This window comes from Podarcis erhardii, assembly GCF_964252035.2.
Source record: "Podarcis erhardii genome assembly, chromosome: 4".
Classification (NCBI taxonomy): domain Eukaryota; kingdom Metazoa; phylum Chordata; class Lepidosauria; order Squamata; family Lacertidae; genus Podarcis; species Podarcis erhardii.
The window spans coordinates 10,402,798-10,423,193 of record NC_138508.1 but is presented as its reverse complement, the minus strand read 5'-3'; the positions used below and the strand labels follow the sequence as shown (position 1 = coordinate 10,423,193).

Sequence of the window (20,396 nt, the reverse complement as noted above, 5' to 3'; positions counted from 1 at the left end):
TAGCAGGAAGGCTTCAGGGGATTTTTTAGGGAAGGAGCATTTGAACATTTTCTTAAACTCGTTATAAATCATTCCCCAAATTTTGGGGAAATTTATTTCTGCGGCTTTCTGGCGCCCATTCCAAGACTTTGAGACGGAGCAGGGTGCAAACCAACATTTGCAAAGTGTCCTCGTTGCCGCACACCTTCCTTTCAGACATGAATTTGTTGTTGTTTAGTCGTTTAGTCATGTCCGACTCTTTGTGACCCCCTGGACCAGAGCACGCCAGGAACTCCTGTCTTCCACTGCCTCCCGCAGTTTGGTCAAATTCATGCTGGTAGGTTCGAGAACACTGTCCAACCATCTCGTCTTCTGCTGTCCCCTTCTCCTGCTGCCCTCCATCTTTCCCAACATCAGGGTCTTTTCCAGGGAGTCTTCTCTTCTCATGAGGTGGCCAAAGTATTGGAGCCTCAGCTTCAGGATCTGTTCTTCCAGTGAGTGCTCAGGGCTGATTTCCTTCAGAATGGATAGGTTTGATAATCTTACAGTCCATGGGACTCTCAAGATTCTCCTCCAGCACTATAATTCAAAAGCATCAATTCTTCGGCAATCAGCCTTCTTTATGGTCCAGCTTTCACTTCCATACATCACTACCCCTTCATGGATCACTGCCTTGTTGTGGCGAAGGGGCTTGAATAACTCAGAGAAGCTATGAGCTATGCAGAGCAAGATGAACAGGTCATAGTGGAGAGTTTTGACCAAACGTGATCCACCTGGAGGAGCAAGCCACTCCAGTATCCCTGCCAAGAAAACTCCATGGACAAAGTCAACAGGCAAACATGAATATACCTGTCTTATTTTTAAAGTAGGCTTCCTGGACCTGCTGTTAACTCTGCTCCGCTAGGCGGGTTGCACACCTCGGGCAGGTGTGAAATGCAGGAATTCATTTTGCCCTGGGCCTCTGATCCTCTTCTTTGCTCTCATCCATGCATGAAACCACTCAAATTAACACCCTTCGCTTGGCTGAGCTGTGCGGCTTTGCTGATAACGCTGCTCCGCTTTCGTTCCTGTGCGCCTCACCTTGGCTTCTCACCAAGGCATGCACAGCTGGAAGGCAAAAGGATGTTCGGCACACACTCGATTAGCAGCAATGCGCCCTCCTCCCCACATCGAGGCCCCCGAATGACCTTCACTCTCAGGACGCTGAGCTCGCCTTGCCAGCAAACGCAGCTGCAGCCTTTTTGTGTGAGCCATCGATCAGGCCCAGATTTACATCACAGAATCGTTGAATCATTGAGCTGGAAGGGAGCCAAGGGGTCATCTAGCCAAACCCCCGGTAATGCAGGAATCATAGGCTCAGTCCACTGAGTTTTTCGCTTTGATAAACAGCTTTTTGTTGTTGTCGTTTAGTGGTTTAGTCGTGTCCGACTCTTCGTGACCCCATGGACCAGAGCACGCCTGGCACTCCTGTCTTCCACTGCCTCCCGCAGTTTGATCAAACTCATGCTGGTAGCTTTGAGAACACTGTCCCACCATCTCGTCCTCTGTCGTCCCCTTCTCCTTGTGTCCTCCATCTTTCCCAGCATCAGGGTCTTTTCCAGGGAGTCTTCTCTTCTCATGAGGTGACCAAAGTATTGGAGCCTCAGCTTCAGCATCTGTCCTTCCAGTGAGCACTCAGGGCTGATTTCCTTCAGAATGGAGAGGTTTGATCTTCTTGCAGTCCATGGGACTCTCCAGAGTCTCCTCCAGCACCATAATTCAAAAGCATCCATTCTTTGGCGATCATCCTTCTTTATGGTCCAGTTCTCACTTCCATACATCACTAGTGGGAAAACCATAGCTTTAACTATACGGACCTTTGTTGGCAAGGTGATGTCTCTGCTTTTTAAGATGCTGTCTAGGTTTGTCATTGCTTTTCTCCCAAGAAGCAGGCGTCTCTTAATTTCGTGGCTGCTAAACAGCTTGGGGTTCCCCAAAACAACTCATGCCAGACAAATCTCATTTTTGTAATGATGGCGTTACAAGCTTGGTGGATCAGGGGGAGGCTGTGGATGTACCGTATCTTGACTCCAGTAAGGCTTTTGACAAAGTCCCCTGTGATATGATAGTCAAAATGTGGGTTGATTTGTAGCTGGTTAACCAACCAAACCCAAAGAGGACTCATTGATGGTTCCTCGCCATCCTCTCTTATGGGCAGTGCTGTGTAGTGTACTTTTCTGTGTATAGTCATACCTCGGGTTACAGACACTTCAGGTTGCGTTTTTTCAGGTTACAGACCCGCCAAAACCCGGAAGTACCGGAACAGGTTACTTCTGGGTTTCAGGGGTCGCGCATGCGCAGAAACACCAAATCACAACCCACAAGTGTGCAGACACGCCTCTGTGGGTTGCGAATGCTGTGGGTTGTGAACGTGCATCCCGCACAGATCACATTCACAACCTGAGCGTCCACTGTATAAGACTAGGTTTTCCACCTTTAAAATCATGCTAAAATGTGGGGGTCGTCTTATAGGGTGGATGTTTGATTGGCTGCTGCCGCAAATGTCAGCAGCTATTGTGCGTGTTATTGGTTGCTGCGTCAATGGGTGTTGTTGATTGGCCGAGGCTGTGGCAATTGGGCGGGCAATTGTCGAGGGGACAGATGAGAGGCGGAATTCGCAACACGTGCAGCTGAACGATTTTCGGCATTCCAGCCTAATAAAAGCTCAACAACCCTTGGCAACCTCCCCCTCCCCCCAATAAAGCTCAGCAACTTTTTGCCATCTCCACCCATTTTCTGAAATTTCAGTCCCCCCAAATAGTGAGCGCTTTATACATGGGGGCGTCTTATAGATGGAAAAGTACGATATATCCTGCTCTAAAACAACCCCCAAAAAGAATTTGGCACACAGGGTCTCTAAGCTTTTGAGCCAGGAAAAGCTGAATTGGACCAGCCTCTTTAATAAAATTATGCAAATTGAACAAGTTTGCAGAACTAATACTATAACTTTTTTTTCGGGTGTCATGGTTTTCCGCCTCTTGCTTTTGGTGCGTGGAAGGGAGGACATTGGAAACCTGCGAATAGATTTCTCGTTCTCTGTAAAACTTCTTTTTGAAGGAGCTGAGGGACCAGATGGGGATGGAATTAAGGGCCTGTTCGGCTGTAGCACCAACCTTGTGGAATATCCTCTCCAAAGAGAGATTCTGTAAGCTCCACCTACTGGATATCTCAAGCATCTCATAAAAATCTCAGCTGTTTACCCAGGCCTTTGAGGGGATTATTCTGTCCGGTCACTGGTTTGCTGCTTTAAAACAGCACTTTTAAAAACAGCACGTTCGATGGCTTCTTCCGTTTCTTATGTTGTATTTTATTCTATTGCATTTTGAATTCTATGCACCACAGAGTTTGGGAATCGCTGCTGCAGTGTGTGTGCGATAATGCAGTTTAGTTACAGGATAAAATCTAAACCGTTCTTTACGGGCAGTCTCTACATGGCAGTTATCTCCCTGGAACATCAAGCACACGGTCTGTCCTGCGTCTAACGCCGTGTAAAATAAGCAGCTCTGTCCCTGAAGGAAAAACTCTCCCAAAATTATGCAGGTTTTGCCACCACCACACTATGACTCCTCTCCCCCCCCCCCCTCTCACACACACCTATTAATTATTTTTATTATTTACTATTTTTATTTTTATTTTTACCTGCCTTTTTCCCTAACAGGGGAAGATAAAAACAAAAACAGGTAAAAACCCCCCCACAATAATTAAAAAGCATTTAAATTAAAACACACGCACCTATATACACACACCATACAAATATTCACAATCAAAACAGCACGGTACCCATCACAGCCCTGTCATTAAAAGCAGTCCATTCGGAAATGTCTCAGAAAAAAACAGGGCATCCCATTTTCCCACACGCGATCACGGCGGCCATTTTGGGTGTTGTGATCCCACCCCGAAGAAAAGCACTTTTTCCAGGGCAAGACCGTGGAGCGGGTCACGTGACTCGCCTGGAAGCGCGTCCCGGAAAACACGTGTCCCAGTTTTGGGTGTGGAAATGTTGGAGGACGTGTGCAAGACGGTCTTCACCTGCTAGCAGAAGGACAACAAAGACGGGACCAGTCTGGCTTCTCCAGGGAGGGAGGTCCAAAGTTACCTGGGAGGAGCCAACACCGAGAAGGCCCTGCCTTGCGTCCCTAACCAGCATGCCTTTGAGGGTGGTGGGACTGAGAGAAGGGCCTCCCCTAGAGATCTCAAAACCTGGGCCGGTTTGTATGAGTGAATATGATCTCTCCCCTCCCTATACAACTACACTTGCCTTATTTTAGATAAGGAGATCCCAAAAAATCTAAGAGAGGTATTCTTGTATGCAACCGCAGCGGCTCGTATACTTGTGGCCAAGAAATGGAAAGATCACGAGGCTCCAAAAATAACAGATTGGCAAATCAAATTACAGGAATTGGTGGAGACGGCTCAACTGACTAGTAAACTCAGAGGAAACTCAAAGCAAAAATTTGCGGGGAAATGGGATGGTTATAGAAGATATGTTCAAAAATACAATAAAAGTTTTGACTACGTGATAGAATTCGAGTGATAAAGGAACTAAAAGGAGGTGGACAACAATTAAGGATTTATTATGTTTTCAGAATGTATTGGAAAAATTATATAGAAAGGTTTATTGTTTTGTGTACATTCAAATGTAAGATAAAATATATGCAAAGGGACTTGACAGGAAGTCAAAGTTGAAGAAAAGATTTTGGAAGATAAAAGAGGAAAAAATATTTACTTTCATTATTATCATTTTGTGTGCGGGTGTGGGTGTCTGTACATATGTGTGTTTTTGTGTGCAATTTTTGGGAGGAAATAAGATGGTAAATAACAAATAACAAACTACCGTATTTTTCGCTCTACAACACGCACCCGACCATAACACGCACATAGTTTTTAGAGGAGGAAAATCTGTAGACATGCCACCCGTAGGCATTCCCTCCATAACACGCACAGACATTTCCCCTTACTTTTTAGGAGGAAAAAAGTGAGTGTTATGGTGCAAAAAATACGGTAAATATTGATGTATGTAATTTTTATTTCTTAATTATATTTGGTGATAGTATGGCTGTCTTGTTTTCTGTAACATAAATCATTCAATAATTTTTTATTTTTTATTTTTTTAAAGAACTACACTTGCCTTGATAAGGGCAGCCAAAACTGTTAACCTTTTTAAAGTTAATCTTCCTGGGACAGTTGTACAAGGCGAGGTCTCCCAACAAAAAGGCCGTGAGCTGCTTTCAGCAGTTCCCAGAAACTGCCCCTCTTTCCCATAGTGGTGGAAAATTTGCAAGATGACAAATGCGTTTGGCCTTTCCCTGCAGGGCAAAAGCAGACTTTGGTCCTTCGGTTTGCACCAGCCGAGGTTCCGAGAATTGTGCAGGCTCCACGTTCTCGGGTATGTTGAAAATCCTGTTAGACCTGCAGCTGAAGGAGTGGACAGAATCAACTGACCATTGTGGGAGCTATGTGTCCACCAGGTCATCCTTATCCATTTCTGGACATCGTTTGTTTTGGTAACTTTCTCCTTCGTTATTTCAACACCAGTATGGGCAACACTGAGCCGCTTAATGCACGGTCAGAGGATTTGTCGACCTAGACCAGTCTAGTCCTTCAAAAGGGGGAAATGAGGTCTACCTCATTTGGCCAGCTCATTTTTCCCTGCCCTGGAGGGCAGGACTCGAACCCATGGCTTCAAGTTACAAGAAAAGGAGATTCTGCCTAAACATCAGGAAGAACTTTCTGACAGTAAGAGCTGTTTGACTGTGGAACAGATGCCCACAAGAAGTTGTGGACCTTCCTTCCTTGGAAGTTTTTGAGCAGAGGCCTTCTGCCGTTGATGCTTGAGTTGAGATTCCTGCATTGCAGGGGGTTGGACTAGATGACCCCCGGGGTCCCTTCCAACTCTACAATCCTATGAATTCACCTTAAGTGCTTGATTGTTCCTTCATAGCCACAAGAGTGTGTGCCCCAAACCTGACGCTCACATCAAATTTCAGGTGTGGCGCAGGTGGGCTTCAGGATTTGAACCTGGGATCGTCAGCGTGTAAAACACGAGCGCTGCTTGAAGGTGCAGTCTGCAACCGCTGGAGGTCACTAGGTAAGCTGAGCTAACAGACAACCTCCACATACCCATGCCACCCCGATCTCTGAGCTGCCCCCCTCCTGCCCCCAAGAGAGGCGTTTTCCAAAGACACCATTTGCCTAGGGAGCTTATAGCCAGGGCTGCTGCAACCAACAGCTGTTTACGATTACGATATCTTTAATGTCAATGTCCCATGCAGAACAATGAAATTGAAAAGCTACATAAAGGTAAAGGTAAAGGTACCCCTGCCCGTACGGGCCAGTCTTGACAGACTCTGGGGTTGGTGTGCCCATCTCACTCAAGAGGGCGGGGGCCAGCGCTGTCCGGAGACACTTCCAGGTCACGTGGTCAGTGTGACAAAGCTGCATCTGGCGAGCCAGCGCAGCACACAGAAACGCCGTTTACCTTGCCGCCAGTAAGCGGTCCCTATTTATCTACTTGCACCCGGGGGTGCTTTCGAACTGCTAGGTTGGCAGGCGCTGGGACCGAGCAGCGGGAGCTCACCCCGCCGCGGGGATTCGAACCGCCGACCTTTCGATCGGCAAGCCCTAGGCGCTGAGGCTTTTACCCACAGCGCCACCCGCGTCCCACGAAAAGCTACATAAAACTACATAAAAACTACATAAAACTACCACAAAACTACATAAAACTACTACAAAACTACAGAAAACATTCTAAAACCCCTAAAAAATCTAAAACCCCATTTTAAAATACACTATACTACAGAGACCCCTTATGCTGCGTTTAGAACCAGAATTGCATTTGCGTAGAAACTGTTTCTCAGGCGGCTAGTCCTGGCCTTTATAACCCTGTACCTTCTTCCAGAAGGCAGAAGCTGAAAGAGATCATTTCCGGGGTGCGCACTATCCTGCGCTATCTCTGCCGCTTTTTATGGCACCTGGAAGCATAGATTTGATCTAAGGTGGGAAGAGTGCACCCAATTATTCTCTCCGCAGTCTTTACAACCCTGGACAGCATTGTTTTTTCCCTAGCCGTGCAGCTCCCAAACCACACACACAGACCATAAGTTAGTACACTCTCCACAGTGCAATGGTAAAATGCCATCAACAGGTCCTTTGAGAGATTGTTTTTCCGGAGGAGTCTCAGAAAATATAACCTCTGCTGTGTTTGGGAGGCAGAGACATGAGAGGGCATCAGGGAGGGCAGGAAAGAGTTCACCCCTGAACACCATTCAAGGCACCCCAGGGTTGAAAACCACTGGGCTAGACCAACTCTGTGTTAAAAAGATGCCTGAAAACGTGACACAAAGGCTGGAAACATAGAATCATAGAACCATAGAATCATAGAGTTGGAAGAGACCACAAGGGCCATCGAGTCCAACCCCCTGCCAAGCAGGAAACACCCTCAGAGCACTCCTGACATATGGTTGTCAAGCCTCTGCTTAAAGACCTCCAAAGAAGGAGACTCCACCACACTCCTTGGCAGCAAATTCCACTGTCAAACAGCTCTTACTGTCAGGAAGTTCTTCCTAATGTTTAGGTGGAATCTTCTTTCTTGTAGTTTGGAATCATTGCTCCGTGTCCACTTCTCTGGAGCAGCAGAAAACAACCTTTCTCCCTCCTCTATGTGACCTCCTTTGATATATTTAAACATGGCTATCATATCACCCCTTAACCTCCTCTTCTCCAGGCTAAACATCCCCAGCTCCCTTAGCCGTTCCTCATAAGGCATCGTTTCCAGGCCTTTGACCATTTTGGTTGCCCTCCTCTGGACACGTTCCAGTTTGTCAGTGTCCTTCTTGAACAATGCTTCCTTGTGAGAATCAGTTGCAGATGACCACAGCAGTGACCAGAAGAGGAACGGCCACTGGGAGAAAGCGTAGGGAGAAGAAATGGCTTGGTGCATCTGTGGCAGCAAAAGCAGACGCCTTCCTCTGCCCCAGCTGCAACAAAACATGTCTCTCCTGCATCGGTCTCTGCAGCGACAGCAGGCGCTGCAACTCTACAACGGTTTGACTTCACCAGCAACCGCACACTCCACTGTCCCCCGAGGCAGACGGACGCCAACCAACTAGTGATGATATAAGGATGACGAAAGCAACCAAAACACACTGTTGTTGTTTAGTCGTGTCTGACTCTTTGTGACCCCCTGGACCAGAGCACGCCAGGCACTCCTGTCTTCCACTGCCTCCCACAGTTTGGTCAAACTCATGTTAGTAGCTTCAAGAACACTGTCCCACCATCTCATCCTCTGTCGTCCCCTTCTCCTTGTGCCCTCCATCTTTCCCAACATCAGGGTCTTTTCCAGGGAGTCTTCTCTTCTCATGAGGTGGCCAAAGTCTTGGAGCCTCAGCTTCAGGATCTGTCCTTCCAGTGAGCACTCAGGGCTGATTTCCTTCAGAATGGAAAGGTTGGATCTTCTTACAGTCCATGGGACTCTCAAGAGTCTCCTCCAGCCCCAAAACACACATATGGCCAGAAATAAGGATTTTCTGGTGGGAATGTGGCACGTAGCTCCCACAAGGGCCAGTTGATTCTGCCCACTCCTTCTGCTGCTGGTCAAACGGGATCTCCAACATACCTGAGAATGTGGAGCCTACACAATTCTCAGAACCTCGGCTGACCAAAACAACAACAACAAAAAATGACGCTTGCTTTCGCCCTGCGGGGAAGAGCTAAAGACATTTGTCATTGTGCAAGCTTTTCAAAGCTATGGGAGGTGCGGGGAGGGGGGAGAGATTTCCTAGGAACGACTAAAAGCAGTTCATGTCCTTTCATTGAGAGACCTCGCGCTGCACAACTGACCCTGGAAGATTAATTAAAGAGGTTAAGAGAGAAAGGCGCTTGCCACTGTTATCAATGGTGGAGCGGAAAACACCCTACTTTAACGATATGTTCAGAACTATCGCTGGAACCAGCTTTCCTTTATCAAAGTGCTGGTATGAGCTCAAAAAATTCAGCAATCCTGTCGAAGATACTGCACGAAGAGGGCTTCTGCTAATGGTCTTTTTGCCGCAAAACCTCGTGATTCTGTTCATCTTTATCCCCCCTTTTTTTGCATTTTAAGAACAGTCTGCAGTGGCTAATCTACTCCAGAGGCCTGTTCTCACAGCGGCCTCTGTTTCTCATGTTTCTCAATACCAGTCACGGGGGAACCACAGCAGGAGTGCGCTGCCTTCCGAGTCTCAACACATGCTCAGAGGCGCTCTGCTCCTGCATGCCAGTTTCTGAAAGCAAAACATCCATAGCCCCAGAAATGCCACAAATTATCCTAGCCCTTACAGTGCAGTGAGTAGCCCAGAGACTCAGAAAACCGGGTTCAAAAATCACCTTGCTGTTGGTCACTGTCTCTTGGCGTGATCCACCTCACAGAGTCGTAAGGGAGTTAAAGTGCCACACGTTCCTAAGCTTCTTCAACATGTTGCGAAAAAGACAGGGAACCACGTTGTCCTAAGAAATTTGGCTTCATTTTGCCCTCCTGCCTTCCCAGATATCCTTGATATTTCAGAACTGTCGTCATTTTTAATCTTTCCCCATCTCCAATAATAATCGTTTTTTCTTTGGCCTAAACAGTGGTTCTCAACCTGTGGGTCCCCAGATGTTGTTGGACTACAACTCCCATCATCCCTGAGCTCTGGCCTTGCTAGCTAGGGGTGATGGGAGTTGTAGTTCAACAACATCTGGGAACCCACAGGTTGAGAAAGGCCCTAACACGTAGTGCTTTTTATCTCCTCATTTATTTTTCTCTTCTTGGCCAGCAGCCATTTATTTTTCTCTTCTTGGCCAGCTGTGGATAATGGGAGTTGTAGTCTAGAATACCAGGAGGCAGTCCTGGGCCTCTCTTTCACTATGGCTCTCGTTCTGAACCCTTTCCAAGACTTTGGCAATGTCCACAGTGGCATGGGGAGCCCCAACGGCAGGGAAAAGCTCTGAAACAAAGACCATCCTTGAGAGAAGAAAAAGAGTTTCTTCACAGCCATGGGAAACGCTCTGACGCACCAGTCGGCAAAATGAAGGAATGGGTTTCTGTGTAGCAAAACTGACTCAACCCCACCCCCCTTTTTGTTCTTTCAAAAGTGAGCACTTTTAAAATGCGTAAAACTGGAGCTGTTGAGCAAAAGCATAATAAGGACACAATTGCATAAAGAAGCTCTCTCCCTTATCAGTCACGGCAAGGGATGACCCTGACTCTTTAGGGGGAACAAAGAAAACACGTCAGAACTTTATCTTATGTGCTGACCACAAAATACGCACAAGACCGATGTCTGGGGGAAACGCCAAAAGCGTGTTCCTGGAGATGGTGACCTCATCCCAGATAAGAGGAGGAGGAGGAAGATTCTTTTATGGTCAGAAGTACAGGAAAGAAGATCCTTTTATGGTTGAGAGTACCAGAGCAGGAACATACGTGATGTCAACCTGCGTACGTAGGCCAATGTGGTTGGGCTCCTAGGGGAGGAGTGAGAGGGTGCCTGGAGGATATATATACTGCATGAAACTTGTCATTTCTTTGGACTTGCTGTGGACTCGCCACACAAGTGCCTTCTGCTATCCGGAGAGCAGAATAAACTCTTTCTTTGAACCAACCTCGGTGTCATTTGACTTCCTTCCTCCTGTCCCGGAGCAACGCAGACCCAATCGGTGAACTCCAATAAGGCTACAAAAAGTGATTCCACATGCTCCAGCTTCTACTACCTCTCCCATCCTTGACCAAACCAGACAATTATTGCCTTGTCCTTCTTGAAATTCAAGTGCTTTGTTCGTCTGGGAGAATTTTGCAGCAGAGGCAAAAGGAGGGGGAGGAGGAAGGAAAGATGTGTCTCTCTTGAGAAATGCACGTTTATGCAGTTTGCCGGAAAGCACATCAATTCAGAAATCAAATTAAAGCACTAAGCTCATTTAGAGACACCCAATTGGTGCCAAAATGACCCATCCTAGGAAAATGTAATGCGAGCAAATGTTTTGTACTGTTTCGCTATTAGGCGTAAGAGACTGCCTGAAGAAGCAATCTTTTCCACCTTGGTACCCTGCAGATATTAAGTATCGCGGGTGGTGCTGTGGGTTAAACCACAGAGCCTAGGACTTGCCGATCAGAAGGTCGGCGGTTCGAATCCCCGCGACAGGGTGAGCTCCCGTTGCTCGCTCCCTGCTCCTGCCAACCTAGCAGTTTGAAAGCACGTCAAAGTGCAAGTAGATAAATGGGTACAGCTCCAGAGGGAAGGTAAACGGCGTTTCCGTGTGCTGCTCTGGTTTTCCAGAAGCGGTTTAGTCATGCTGGCCACATGACCCGGAAGCTGTACGCTGGCTCCCTCAGCCAATAAAGCGAGATGAGCACCGCAACCCTAGAGTCGGTCACGACTGGACCTAATGGTCAGGGGTCCCTTTACCTTTACCTTTACCTTTACCTGGCAGATATTAGGGACTACAACTCCCATCAGTCACAGCCAGCATGGGCAATGGTCAGGTATGATGGAAGCTGTATTCCAAAATACCTAGCCAGGTTAAGGGAGGCTGCCCTATGGTCAGATCCATCATCATCATATCCATGTGGTGGACGGATCCTGAGGAATTGGCAACTGGAGGTGCCTGTTCTGCGCATGCACGTGCGGCTAAACCCAGAAAAATATTTAGGACTTCATTCCACAATTTCACCCAAGCAACATATTCGATGTTATACCCATTTTACCTTTTCCTCTTAAAAGCATCCCCGCAAAGCTTTGCCTTACCTTTGGCCGTTTCCATTGCACACCTTGAATTCGCGACTTGTAGAAGAGGGAGTCGTCGTTGGCCGGGAACAAGGGGTCCTCAAAGAGGATTTTCCTCCTTTGGCAGTCTTTCTTCAAGGCAGAGTAGCGCTGGTTCCCATATGGCTTTACGGACGAGAACATTGTTCCCGGCAGCCTCTGCGGGAACAGAAGGAAGAGGGGTACCACCCTTTAGTGAGAGACAGGCAGGGCTGGATTTAGGTTGGATGAGGCCCTAAGCTATTGAAGGTGATGGGGCCCTTTATAGGTCCACCTGTCCTTTGACAACAACAAATTGTCGCTGTTTTGTGTGTTGAATATATGCTAGATCAGGGGTCAGCAAACCTTTTCAGCAGGGGCCCGGTCCACTGTCCCTCAGACCTTGTGGGGGCCCAGACTATATTTTTTTTTGGGGGGGGAATGAACAAATTCCTATGCCCCACAAATAACCCAGAGATGTATTTTAAATAAAAGGACACATTCTGCTCATGTAAAAACACCAAGCATGCCCCACAAACAACCCAGATATGCATTTTAAATAAAAGGACACATTCTACTCATGATTCCCGGACTGTCCGCAGGATGGACTTAAAAGGCGATTGGGCCAGGACTTCCGGGTTGGCGCCATGACTTCCGGGTTGGCGCCATCGCCGAATGGCGGACTCCCTCCAAGCTCCGGAGGGAGCCTGCTTAGCAGGGGCTGGGTTCTACCGCGTCGGCGTCGCGGGGACCCTCAAAAACCATGGGCGCTGAAACCCATGGGCATGGTGACTCGGCGGGCACCGTTTGCGCCCCCCGACCCGCGAAGGAGCCTTTTTAAAGGCTACGGAGCGGGTGCCGGGGGGGGTGTGGTGCTATGAGTCCTCCGCTTCCCCTACCGAGCGAAGCCGCATGCCATTTGGCGGAGAGCACTGACTTCTTCCATTGAAAATTCGGATTAAAAAGAACAACCTGTGAGTAATTGGAAACTGGACTTAAAAAGGGGGAAAAAATTTAAATTCAGAGCGAGCGGGGGAGGTGCACAAAGGAAGTCAGTCTCCCCCCTGTCGTAGAGGATTTAAAGCAAAGGATTTAACAACTAAGATCGAGTGCTACCTAAGTTTGATAAAGTTATTAATTTCACGATGGAAAATTATAAGACTGGGCTGGAGGAGAAAAGTAGAACGTGAGCTAAAATGCAACACACCCCCCCCGGGAACCGGGAGCGATCCGCGAGAGCGCCGGGAGAGGAGAAACAGAGGCTTTGACAGCTGTCAAAGGAGCTGTCAAAGCTGAAAAATAAAAAGAGAACTTTGTTATGAGGACTTTGCCGGTTACATTTGTTACAAATTAGATATAAATTGTTTAAAACAAGGAACAACAAGTTACTTTGACTGTTGGGTGCGATCTGGAAGGAAACTGAGTTACTATAATCCCTCTAGAGGGGCTGTGGGACACTACAAGTATTGCTGGCATGGAATTTGAATTGGACTTTTTATCTCCTGGGAAACTGCAGAAATGGAACACTATTTTGTCTACAGAGGTCTCTACACTAAAGGAGACAATAGACTTATCTATTGAAGAATGGAAGGGACTTGACGTAAAGTTTTGTTCCTGAATAACAAAGCCTCTGTAGGGGAATTAGAAGCTTTTGGAATTGGAACATTTTTGCAGGAGAGCAGGAAAAGAAACTAGAGAAAAGTGAGGAGAGAGAATAATAAGAACAACAAGAATTTGACAAAGCTGGAAGTGGGAACATTTGGGACATCCAGATTTGAAAGGTCTAAAGAAACAAAATTGGAGTTTTTACTCTTAAATACAGAGATCTGGATGGAAAAAATGGACCTTTTTGAGATAGAGTTTTTCCAAGATTGGACGCTCGAAACTAAAGATGATCAAAAAGATGGCAAAGACTATTAAAAAGACGGCAAAGTGGACTTGTGAAGGATTTCGGCCTAGATGTAGGGTCTCCAGGACGACAACAGGCATTGATGGACATTGGGGAACGCAACCGGGAAAGGGGGGAGGGAAATTTGGAATCCAAAGGGTGTTATATTATACTTTATTCTTTTTTCTATTTTCTTTTATCTTAATCTGTTCTGCATATTAAAGAGGGGAACTCGTGGAAGGGAGCGGGGTCGATTTTAGGGGAGGGAAAAACATTTTTAACATTGGGTTAATGGTAATAAGTTTAAAATTTGGGGTAAGAATTTGTTTAATCTATTTGAAGGAATTGGAATACAAGAGGGGGTGGGATGGGGAAGTCCTGGAAAGACGCTAATGAAAATAAGGTTACAAAATGGATGTTTTATTTCTTTTCTTTTTTCTGTTATATTTGAAAATGCTCAATAAATATTATTAAAAAAAAAAAGGCGATTGGGCCAGATCCAGCCCCAGGCAGGCCTTAGTTTGCCTACCCATGTGCTAGATGGTAATTTATGGACCTCATAGGTATCTCAAGCCATTTGCACATAACAAAATATCTATTTTATCAAAGTAATTGTTGAACTGAAACACAATTAAGAAGAACTATATTAATAGTGAAATGATTGTTAAGCTCTAACTTAAAATTATTGGGGGCCCATTACTTACATCCTAGGAGCCTACACAACACAAAACACTGTTGCTGGATGTAGGTTTTATTTTATTTGTTTTTTATCTTTTATTTTGGAAATGTAAATCTAGTTTTTCCCCCTTTAAATTTTTTTGGGACCCCAAGAGAATGGGGCCCTAAGCTATAGCTTGTTTAGCTTATACGAAAATCTGGCACTGCAAATAGTGGGGGCCACACAGCCCAGCGTGCCAGATCTCAAGTTATTCCCACACAGTGGGAAACTGTTTTAACTGCTATAACAAGGGTGTCTGTGGACCTTAAAGTGAGGCTCATACAACAAAAAATAATATTTAGAATATACTGGACCCCATTAAATGTGTTTTAAAAAGGGCTATCTAAGGTATCTTAGCTGTTGGAGATGAAATAGGGTTAATGCTTCTCTAAAACGTATGTTTTTTCATTGTCCTATATGGAAATATTTTTGGCAGAAGGTAACTGAAACCATCAAAACAGAACCGAACAACCTTACATTTACAGAGCAAAATACCCTCTTTAATTATATAACCAGCACATGGAACCTTACAAAAGGACAATATGAGAGGATTCTACTTGCCCTGACAATGGCAAAAAGATGAATACTGATGAACTGGAAAAATAAAAATGCGGTTCCCTTCTACGATTGGATTGAAGACGTATACAAACTCGCAACATATGCACAACTTGCATATACTGTAAACCAAGGCTTTGCCATGGACAAATTCAACGATATTTGGAATCCATTCTTACAAATACTGTAATAGGTTAAGATCTGGTGAAGGACAATAACAACCTTGTAAAATATACAGAAACAGGTCAGTTTCTGGCAGCTGCTGTTAAGAAGCAACTTGGGGAACAGGGCTGAGAGACGTCTGCTGAAAAACGACCACCAGAATCCTGGCTGGCCATGAGTTCAAATTATGCCCCCGATTCAAAACAAAACACGAACACAGCACTGGAGGAGCTCATTGATACAGCGGTACCTCGGGTTAAGAACTTATTTCGTTCTGGAGGTCCGTTCTTAACCTGAAACTGTTCTTAACCTGAGGTACCACTTTAGCTAATGAGGTCTCCTGCTGCCGCCGCACGATTTATGTTCTCATCCTGAAGCAAAGTTCTTAACCCGAGGTACTATTTCTGGGTTAGCAGAGTCTGTAACCTGAAGCGCCTGTAACCCGAGGTACCACTGTATGTGATTGCAATTATTTTGGATCCCCTCTGTTATGTACTGAAGTTCTCACCCTGGGCCAGCAGGGGGATACTGTAGATAGTTTTCACTCAGGTCCGCATATGCAAATAAGGAATTGAAAGTGACGTTCAGTGATTGGATAGTTACAGAAAGTTGTTACTGTTGCGTTGTAGTGGGGCTCTATATAAGCAGGCTGGCTGAACCCTTCATTTCAGTTCTGTTCTGGCCTGTGAATAAATAAGAGCTGTTTGAACAATCGCTGTGTCCTCTGATATGTTCACCCACAACTTAACACCCTCCAAACGAGTGGCACTGCATCCTTTATTGGTGCCCAGGGGGCACACATGTGCATCAACCAGGCGGGACCGGAGGCTGGGCGCAATGGGGGAACAAAACCTGCCATGCCAGCCAAACCCTTGTCACCACCGGGACAGTGCAGGGTACAGAGGGTTCACAAGGCCACACTGTGCTGTGGCCCCTGCCTGCCTGACCATTGGCACACAGGAAGGCCGGGTAGCCAGTAAGACCCTGGGCGGGCACATCTCCCCAATGCTGACCAGATGACCATTCAGCGAGGGGGCCAGAGGAACAGTGGAAAGACCAGGCCAGGGCCTAGAGACCCTCAGCAGCAGGCAGGGCAGGGATCCTGCACCTAGCTCAGGTCCCTTCAAAACCATGCGCCTGGGGCTACGGGCCCCCTGGCCCTCCCCACACTATGCCCATGCTCTTTCTCCTTCTTCTTTGGCAATCCCTCGTAGCCGAGTAAGATTGTTTTCCATAAACACGGTTTTAACAGTGAGCCCGTAAGTGACTGTGGTGGCCAATTCTGGATCCACTCATCCTTCTACAGTGGGGACATAGGTTTCCAAGCAGGAGTTGATCACGGTGAGGGTTTGCCAAGCGTGCCTTCCTCTTCACACATTTCTCCCTTGTGTCCTAAGTTCGAGTGTCTCCAAAGCCCATGACACCTTTGGGAAAGGCTGTTCTCCAACTGGAGCGCTCGCAGGCCTGTGTTTCCCAGTTGTCGGTGTTTATACAGTGGTACCTCAGGTTAAGAACTTAATTCGTTCTGGAGGTCCGTTCTTAACCTGAAACTGTTCTTAACCTGAAGCACCACTTTAGCTAATGGGGCCTGCTCCTGCTGCCGCCGCACGATTTCTGTTCTCATCCTGAAGCAAAGTTCTTAACCCGAGGTACTATTTCTGGGTTAGCAGAGTCTGTAACCTGAAGCGCCTGTAACCCGAGGTACCACTGTACAGTCATACCTTGCATTTTCAGGTTATGCTCCACGGCGACCCAGAAGTAACGGAACGTGTTACTTCCAGGTTTCGCCGCTCACGCATGCACAGACGCTCAAAATGACGTCATGCGCAGACACAGCGAATCGTGATCCACGCAGTCGTGGGTTGCATTCTACTCAGGATGCGAACGGGCCTCCGGAACGGATCCTGTCCGCATCAAGAGGTACCACCGTACTACATTTTTTTTAGATTTGCCTTGAGACAGTCTTTAAACCTCTGCCAACAAACTGAGTTCTTGGTCCTCAAACTGGGGGCCATGGGGTATCCCTCCGAAATCCGACATTGTCCGATTCACTCCAAACCAGTGCCAAACACGTAAATGAATTTTCCCGGAGGCACAGCAATATTGACTCTGCCTACTGTAAGCACAGAGGGCTGTTTCCTCCCATTTCCCCCACTGACAGGCACTGCAAAGGGTTTCTTAGACACCTCAATGACTCACCAATGCTAGAGCAGGGATGGAGAAAGGCTGTATTCCTCTCTGAATAATATTTGGAGGGCCACATGCCTCTCCTGAGTGGGACCAGAATCGAAAGCGGGAGGAGGCTTGTTTTTACACAGATACAAGAGCCTTCGGTGCAAAGAGGCAGAAACGTCAGATGTTGGCAAGTCCCGCTGAAAGAGCGAAATGCCACTCTGTTGCCCCACAGATGTAGATATTCTGCTCTGCACGGATGACACTAAGATTTAGCAGCGGTTCTTGAACAAGCTGCTCTCTCCCCCCCTTTTAATTAAAAAGGCCTCCTGGATCCGAGCCAAGGACTTCCTGATTAATTACTTTCTCTCAAGAGCAGCTGGAATTTGCAGACACAGAAATGGCTTTACCCAGCCCAGAGGAAATCGGAAGACCTGTGATTTCTCCATCAGTAGGACTAAGAAGTCCAGGCTCTGTTTGACCTCCTGTTGCTGCTGCTGGTGTTTTTTTGCATGCACAATGCAAAGGCATCACTTCCAGTTCAAATGCTTAGACTGACCCTGAAATTTTGCTGCCCGAGGCAATGGAGAAGATGGTGCCCCTCCCCTAATAATAATAATAATAATAATAATAATAATAATAATAATTTATTTATACCCCACCCATCTGGCTGGGTTTCCCCAGGCACTCTGAGCAGCTCCCAACAGAATAATAATAATAATAATAATAATAATAGTGATAAAGCATCAAACATTAGAACTTCCCTAAACAGAGCTGCCTTTGGATGTCTTCTAAAAGTCAGAGAGTTGCTTATTTCCTTGACATCTGGTGGGAGGGCGTTCCACAGGGCGGGTGCCACCACTGAGAAGGCCCTCTGCCTGGTTCCCTGTAATCTCACTTCTCGCAGGGAGGGAACTGCCAGAAGGCCCTCGGAGCTGGACTTCAGTGTCCGGGCTGAACGATGGGGGTGAAGGCACTCCTTCGGGGATACTGGACTGAGGCAGTTTGTATTGTAGAATATTGTTGAATTGTAGAGTTGGAAGAGACCCTAGGGTCATCTAGTCCAACCCCCCAGTAGTTCCTTCAGGTATACTGGGCCGAGGCTGTTTAGGGCTTTCAAGGTCAGCACCAACACTTTGAATTGTGCTCGGAAACGTACTGGGAGCCAATGTAGGTCTTTCAGGACCGGTGTTATGTGGTCTTGGTGGCCGCTCCCAGTCACCAGTCTAGCTGCCGCATTCTGGATTAGTTGTAGTTTCCGGGTCACCTTCAAAGGTAGCCCCACATAGAGCGCACTGAAGTAGTCCAAGCGAGAGATAACCAGAGCATGCACCACTCTGGTGAGACAGTCCGTGGGCAGGTAGGGTCTCATCCTGTGTACCAGATGGAGCTAGTAGAGAGCTGCCCTCGACACAGAAGGCGACCAATCTGACAACTGATCTTGTTCCCAAACTGGTGATGGGGCAGCATCCTTCACCTTGTGAGGGGCAGAAAAATGGCTTTAGGAGCACAGAGGGTGTCACGGACTGGCTTGGACATGGAAGGATGGTGGGAGGCACGAGCTGAGGAACTCCCAAGGGGAAAAGGCCCTGGGCCTGGGGAGTGGTGGTGGGACCACGCTGAGTGGTCAAAGGGAGAAGACTGAGAGGAGGAGGTGCCGGAGGGAACAGGGTTTAGTGAGCGGGATGAGTCTGTGACAGAGAAAAGCCCAGAAGCAGAGACAGAAGCAGAGGCTGAAGAGGAGGAGGACCAAGAGACAGAGATAAGTCAGGCTTGTGAAGACGCCAGGGAGTCTCCCCCTCCTGCTGCAACAAGCTCCCTTTCCCCTTGGTCTCCCAGGACCAGAAGAGGTATGAAGAGGGAGGAGGAGAGGTTGGCTGCAAACAGACGCAGTCTCAAAAGGACCTGGGGGAGGAGGAGACTTAGGGAGCTGTGGGAAATTTGGGAGCTTCAGTCTCTGCAGCTGCCTCATAGGGGCAAGATCTACCAGGAACAGGTGCTGTGCTCACTAGGCCTAGCACTCCTGAGCAGATCCTGTAGCTGTTAATAAAGAACCAGCTTCACTTCGTGTGATTTATTGCTAGCTCATCCTAAGAGAGGGCAAAACCATGGGGTACCCACATCTAGGAATATAAGAAGGCATCGTTTTCCATTCCATCCCACATTCATCTCAAACAGCAATTTTTCTGTTCTGCTGCAGTCCATCTTCCACCCAGAACAATATTATTCCTCTTGTGCAAGGTTTCCACTGATGGATTCTGCCCAAACATACAGCTTTCCAAACTATATAGTTAATATTGTGGTTTTTTTCCTATTGTGCATTTTCTGCTTTCCTTTCTTGTTAATGTTAATTTGGCCAAAAAATTTGGACTGTGCAATCTGTCCAGCACCTTAAAAATCACACAGACTGGAATGACATTGACAGTCCACCTGCAATTTGCAAGGCTCTGGTGCAAGAATAAAAAATTGTGCCCTGTTTTGAAGCACAAAGCATAGCTGTCAACCGTCCCTTATTTGGCGGGAAAGTCCCTTGTCCCAGCGCTGTGTCCCGCTGCTGTCTCTTATTGATGATGTCCCTTAAATTTCCCGGGTTTCAAAGGAAGCAGCTCCTCTCCTTGCCTCCCTCCTCCCTGGCCGGCAACGAAAGCCTGCATTTGCCCCATAAGACGCACACACATTTCCCCTTCATTTTTGGAGGGGAAAAAGTGCATCCTATAGGGCGAAAAATACGGTATATCCAAAGAGCCTACACAACACAGAACATGGTTGCTGGATGTAGGTTTTTGTTTGTTTGGTTTTTTTATCTTATATTTTGGAAATGTACATCTAGTTTTTTCCCCTTTAAATTTTTTTTGGGCCCCCAAGAGAGTGGGGCCCTCAGCTATAGCTTGTTTAGCTTATACAAAAATCCAGAACTGACTAAACCAAAGGGGGTGATTTCTTCCCCCCGGCTCTCCTACCTTACTAGAGGGCAAGAGAGCAATATTGGGAATTACAACCATACAACTACAAAGATAAGCTAAACCCTTTAAAGTTCATATACATACGCTTTCTCCCAATGACGGATAATTCAGTTCATTAAAATACACATCCATCATACAGGAGGATCCCGATCTCACACAGTGGTACC

The 20,396-nt window shown here is 46.9% G+C and overlaps 1 protein-coding gene across 1 annotated transcript in view; it reads right to left on the bottom strand.

Moving 5' to 3' along the window:
• Positions 1–20,396, bottom strand: part of CAPN5 (calpain 5) — a 97,141-nt gene that overhangs the window by 56,175 nt on the left and 20,570 nt on the right. Inside the window, exon 2 of the mRNA XM_081860406.1 lies at positions 11,775–11,951. Within this exon, the coding sequence (XP_081716532.1) occupies positions 11,775–11,936 (162 nt within the window). The 5' untranslated portion in view covers positions 11,937–11,951. The remainder of the gene's footprint in view (positions 1–11,774; positions 11,952–20,396) is intronic.